This window comes from Alligator sinensis, unplaced genomic scaffold (genome assembly GCF_000455745.1).
Source record: "Alligator sinensis unplaced genomic scaffold, ASM45574v1 scaffold973_1, whole genome shotgun sequence".
Classification (NCBI taxonomy): Eukaryota; Metazoa; Chordata; order Crocodylia; family Alligatoridae; genus Alligator; species Alligator sinensis.
The window spans coordinates 943337-948493 of NW_005842622.1; the positions used below are offsets into that span (position 1 = coordinate 943337).

The 5157-nt window shown below is 46.9% G+C and overlaps 1 protein-coding gene across 1 annotated transcript in view; it reads right to left on the minus strand.

Annotated features, from left to right (window-relative positions):
* The window catches only part of LOC102387876 (NACHT, LRR and PYD domains-containing protein 3-like), a 36593-nt gene that overhangs the window by 13346 nt on the left and 18090 nt on the right, over positions 1–5157 (minus strand). Inside the window, exons 5-6 of the mRNA XM_025215120.1 lie at positions 3803–3880; positions 912–1082 (exon numbers count right to left, since the gene is read on the minus strand). Coding sequence (XP_025070905.1) covers positions 912–1082; positions 3803–3880 — 249 coding nt within the window. The remainder of the gene's footprint in view (positions 1–911; positions 1083–3802; positions 3881–5157) is intronic.

Consider the following 5157-nt stretch of genomic DNA (forward strand, 5'->3'; position numbering starts at 1 on the left):
GGTTGGCCACCACCTCCCCGGGGCCTGGGCCAGTTGCAGCCAGGAGGCTCTGGCCCTGGCCCCACCATCCACTTGGAGGTGCGCGTGCACCCACCTGTATGGAGCTGGTGCCAGAGCCCAGAGCAGCCTGTTTGCAGCTTCCCAGCTGCAGCCGGCCCAGGCTCTGGTAGCTGCTGCCTATCACAGAGCCCAGGCTGCTTGCAGCATGGCTTACAGCTGAGCCTGCCTGACTCCCACCTGCTTCCAGCCCAGCCCAGCCCAGCCCAGCCCTCCACCAAGATTAGGCTGGTGCTGCCCCTTGCCAGGAGCGCTGCACCTTTTGCGAGCTTAGCTGTGTGGGGTGGGTGGGTGATTGGGCTCCTGGCTGGGGTCTCAGCCAGCTGTGCTGCAGCCTGGGGGCTGGCTCCCCGGGGCAGCACAGCGCATTGTTGGGTCGGACTTTGTCCAGTGGCCCAGGAGCCTGGCTCCGTGTGCCCACACATCTGGTTCTTTGTGTCTGTGTGTACACACAGGTGTCTGTTCTGGGTATGTTTTGGTTCTCTGTGTTTGTGCATGTAGTTCTCTATGTGCATGTGTGTGTGTCTGGTTCTCTCTCTGCTCTCCTTTTTTTCTCTCTCTCTCTCCTCTTTCCTCTTATTTCTCTTTTTTTTCTCTCTCTCATTGCAACATGCTCAACAAAAACGGAATACACAACAACAAAGGCAACATTTATGATTTATTAAATATACTAATATGCAGTGCATCCTGCCATGTACCCCACCCCCCTTTTGTTTTTCTGGCATGCCAGCACTCTGACACCTTCCAAGGTAGACACTGTGGGAGTTTTGGCACTCCGGCCAAAAAACGTTGCCTACCCCTGCTCTACACAGAGGACCCTGGTGTATATACAGAGGAAGTCAAATGTTACTTACTGCAGGCTTTGTAACTTGCAGTCTGGCTGTTTCAGTCCCTCGCATAGCTGCTTCAATCCAAAATACCCCAGATCGCTCTTATACAGCTTCAGCTCTTTCAGATGCCAATTGTTGCTAAAAACAGCAGTGAGATCCCTGCAGCAAGTGCCTTTGAGCTTGCAAAACTGAAAACTGCAGCGGAGAGAGATGCACACACATTGGGAATGGGGCTCCTCACAGGTGCTGTGGCAGAAGGCCCTGCCCATAACCCATATCCCTGATCCATCAGCACTGAAAACAGGCTAGATGCCCTGCAAGATGACTCACTCCTTGGCTAATGGGAAACAAGTTGGGGTGTGGCTTCTGGCTTACGCTTGTGCTTCCCCTTTGCCCAATCAGCAAGGACAACCCATTCAGGGAGAGCCCCAAACTTTGCCAATGGAGAGAGTGAGACTTCCTTTCTAAACACTGCCCTTGTCCATACCCCCTGGCCAATCACAGTTCAGCATGGGGAGAAGGAGGGTCCTACAGTTCCACCCACTCAGCTGGTAAGCTATCTGATTGCTTTGGCACTAATCACCCACAACAAGGTGTGCTCCAATAGGATCAGGGCCATGGGTGCTGGAGACCTACCTCCCCAGACAACAGGGCCAAGCTCCAAGCAGGGAGCTGGGATATCCTCCACCTGCTGGTGCAGGCTCTGCTGCTCCCTGCAGAACACAGCTGCCTCCTGGATCTGCCTCTCCCAGCTCTGACCCTCCAGCCTGGAGAGGGAAGACAACTGCCACCCACCGCACAGACATCCTCCCAACAACCTTTCCTCTGGGACCAGGGATCAAAGGGAGAGAAAAAGGAAGGAGAGCCCCAGGGCAAGAGGGCTTTCTGAAATCTGCACAGCAAAGAGTTCCTAAGATGTCAGTGACTATGTGGGCTGCTTAGCGTGGCTCTTTCAGGGACCCTGCTATATTCAGAAAAGATTTCTGTGGGTTTCTGCAACTCCTGAAAGCCCTGGGCTCATGACAGAGCTAGCAGTCAGCAAGCATAAACATGACAGCAGTGTGGCTATGGATATGGCTATATGTTCCTCAAGGATAGTGACTAAGCACGGTTAGTCAGGCACCCCTTAGGAAAAGGCAGCTGTTAGTTTTTACTTGTTTTCTACCAGGGAAAAATATCAGAGCAAATCTTCTCTTGCACAGAACTCAGAAAGACGACAGCGAGTCAGAATATTTTTGACACTATGGATTCCTATTTGAAACCTCTGGGTTTATCTGGTGAATCATATTTGGACACCTGACAATGTTCATATTACAGGGCACTTCACGGCATTCTTGAAAGGATGTCAGAGCATCCCAGGGTGCCCTGTGACCCACTTTGAAAATAACTAACTTCTTGTTTTTCTTCCCTGTGGAGGCTTCACAGATCCCTTTGCCTCCACACTTGAGCCCTCCTGATCCCTAACATCTTCCAAATGCTGTTCTGATATGTGGGATTTCTAGCCTCCTCCATCAGTAGAGATCTCCTAAAACTGTGGTTACTCTGAGAGGAGAACCCTGGTCATGGGGGAGAGAAAAAGAAGAACAGAGTATATCTTCCCCTGTGACAAATTAATGTGGGCAGTGCTACTGCTCCCTTTGCAGTACTTTCTTTTCACACAGAATAGATGCTGGGCTTTACCATATATTTATTGCATATTTATTGGGAAGTAACATATATGAGTAAGACTTTTGTGCATGTTTATGTCACCATTTTTGACAGCTTTGGTTATTTTCAGGGGGCCTAGCCCAAGCTTACAGAAACAATACTGCGAGTGAGAAAGTCATGGGTTTTGATACTGCCTCAGACTATTTATGCAACAGGTATGCAGTGGATAAAAATATAGGAGCCTGAGAGGAGAGATAAGAACCTGTGATATCCTTTTAACCACTTGAATTCTAGTATCAGGATCATTGCTGTTGTACACATGGTAACTTCAACTCACTGTACTCCATCCAATAATAGGATTGGTCATTTTTGCTATAAAGCCATATAGCTTAACCACTGTGGTCCTTAAATGTTCTAAGAGTAAGAGGGACATAGTGATACACAGTATGTGATTGCACTATCTCTGAATAAGGTGGATGCCAAAAGTAACGGGGTCCCATGTGCACTGCTGTCAGCATACGTGGGTGTGAATTTGCACCATCACAAATGTCAGGGAGCTGCTGCTGCCAAGGCCAACAGTCTCTATTACAGGCAGTCTTAGAGGTTGCTTGTCCATCCTTTATCACACCAGACACTTGGGCTACACAAGGACAGTCCAACAAGAGAAGTCCAAGTGTAGACCCTGGACACTGAAGCGGATTGTTCTCCATGTCTAGAACCTGACTGTAGATCCCCTTGTGAGAGGGGATTGGAGTGAGCCCAGCTTGGCACTGATCAAACCAACTACATGGATATGACTTAGCTAAAGTCTTTCCTAGTAATATCACCAGAGTTAGCAGGAGATGGAGAGTGGAAGGGATAAGAAAGTGAAGAAAATGAAAAAAGAGTTGGTGGCCCAGGCAAGTGAGAAGGAAGCACACCCCAACCCTCACCCTTTGCTTTTGCATGTGGGAGAAATGAGATCTGATACATGTGCATGTATATTAAATATGTGTACATGAATATAGCTTAGATACCTTGGTGTCAGGCATCTCTGAAACCCATGCTGGTGTGCGCTGTCCCTGGTACAATGTAATTAATGGAACTATGAGAGAAGTTAAGAATCTGACTCATCGAGTGAAAAGTTAAGCTCATTCTGAATTGGGTTGAAAATTCCCTGTAGTCACTATATCAGTCATGGTAGACAGTGAGTGGCCAAACTGTGGAACTGCTAGGAGAACAGCAGAAATAAGGTGTTTTTTTTTAAAAAAAAGGAAGATGTTTCTTACTGCAGTTTCTTTATTTTACAGTCTGGGTCCTTCAGTGCTTGACACAGTGGGTAAATTGATGAATGCTTTTGTTTCCCCCTAGAAAGAGAGAATACCCATTTTCATTTTGCTCCACAACTTACACAGCTTTTAATTCTTCAGCCTCACAATACTTTGGTGGGTGGTGTGACAATACTTCCACATGACTCATGCGTTAGTCTTAATTCACTGTAATCTCCCCCATCAACAATTATGTCTCATACCAGAAGAGGGTACTGAAAATCCAGACAGGGTGAGATCCTGAAGGGTCTCTCTCTGCCTCATATTTAGATGGGAAAAATAAAAAAATTGAGGTGCTCTGCAACAGTTGGAGGAATTAAGGTGATAACATTAGGTCCCTTGTCCCCTGTGCAAGCAGCGAGAGTTCCTAGGTGCCCCAAAGGATCATTCAGGGAACCCAGGCCTTGAGCAGGGAGCCACTAGAAACCAGCCAATAAGAAGCATTAAGCAGAGCTCCCACCTTTCTCTGGAGCTTTGCTGCTTTTCTAGGATTTAGAGCACATTAGATGCCTCTGTTGACTTGGGATCCAGAATACGGGGTCATCTTCTGAGGGTAGGTGCCTGACTGACATAGTGCTAGCGGTGCTGGCCATTTGCAAAGTATCCTAGTGGTTAGAGCACTCACCCAGGAACTGCAAGACCTGTGTCCTGGTCTCTCCTTAGCCTCAGGGGTTTCAAATCCATACCTCACACCTCCCAGGACAGGAGAGTATAGTAACCACCACCTAATAGGATAATTGGGACAAATATCCTCCATCTTCCATCCTTCGCGTTGTAGTTGGTCTGCCATGCAGCCAAATATGCTCCAAGCATCCTGAAATAATGTTTTTCCCATTTCCATTTATTTCCATATCTCTAACTGTTCTTTCTTTTAAGATTTTTTTTCTCAGAATTATATACTATTGAAGTTAAGCTAACAGCCCTGTATCACTTTCTCCGTTTTAAAAAAAAATTAACACCACATTCTCTATTTTCCAGTCATAGTTTACTATCACTGAATTGACAGATTCAGCAAAGGTCCATTTGAAAGAACTGCTGTTTTGAGTGCTCAATGCTAAGATGGAGTTTGCTTGAGCCCTCTAATATTGCAACGAAAAGCAGTCTAAGTCTTGCTTCCACCTCAAGTGTAGGTACTTTAGTGAGACACAACCGGGGTCTCATTGCCATGAGGCGCGCCATCAATGTCTGCAATTACATCTTCATCCTTATGAATAAAAATATTAATTTGGTTCTTGGGACACCTCAAGGTTATCCTTGATCTTCACTGTATCGTCAGTGTGTAGTATCTTAAATTTTTTCCCCCATGGCTCTTTCCC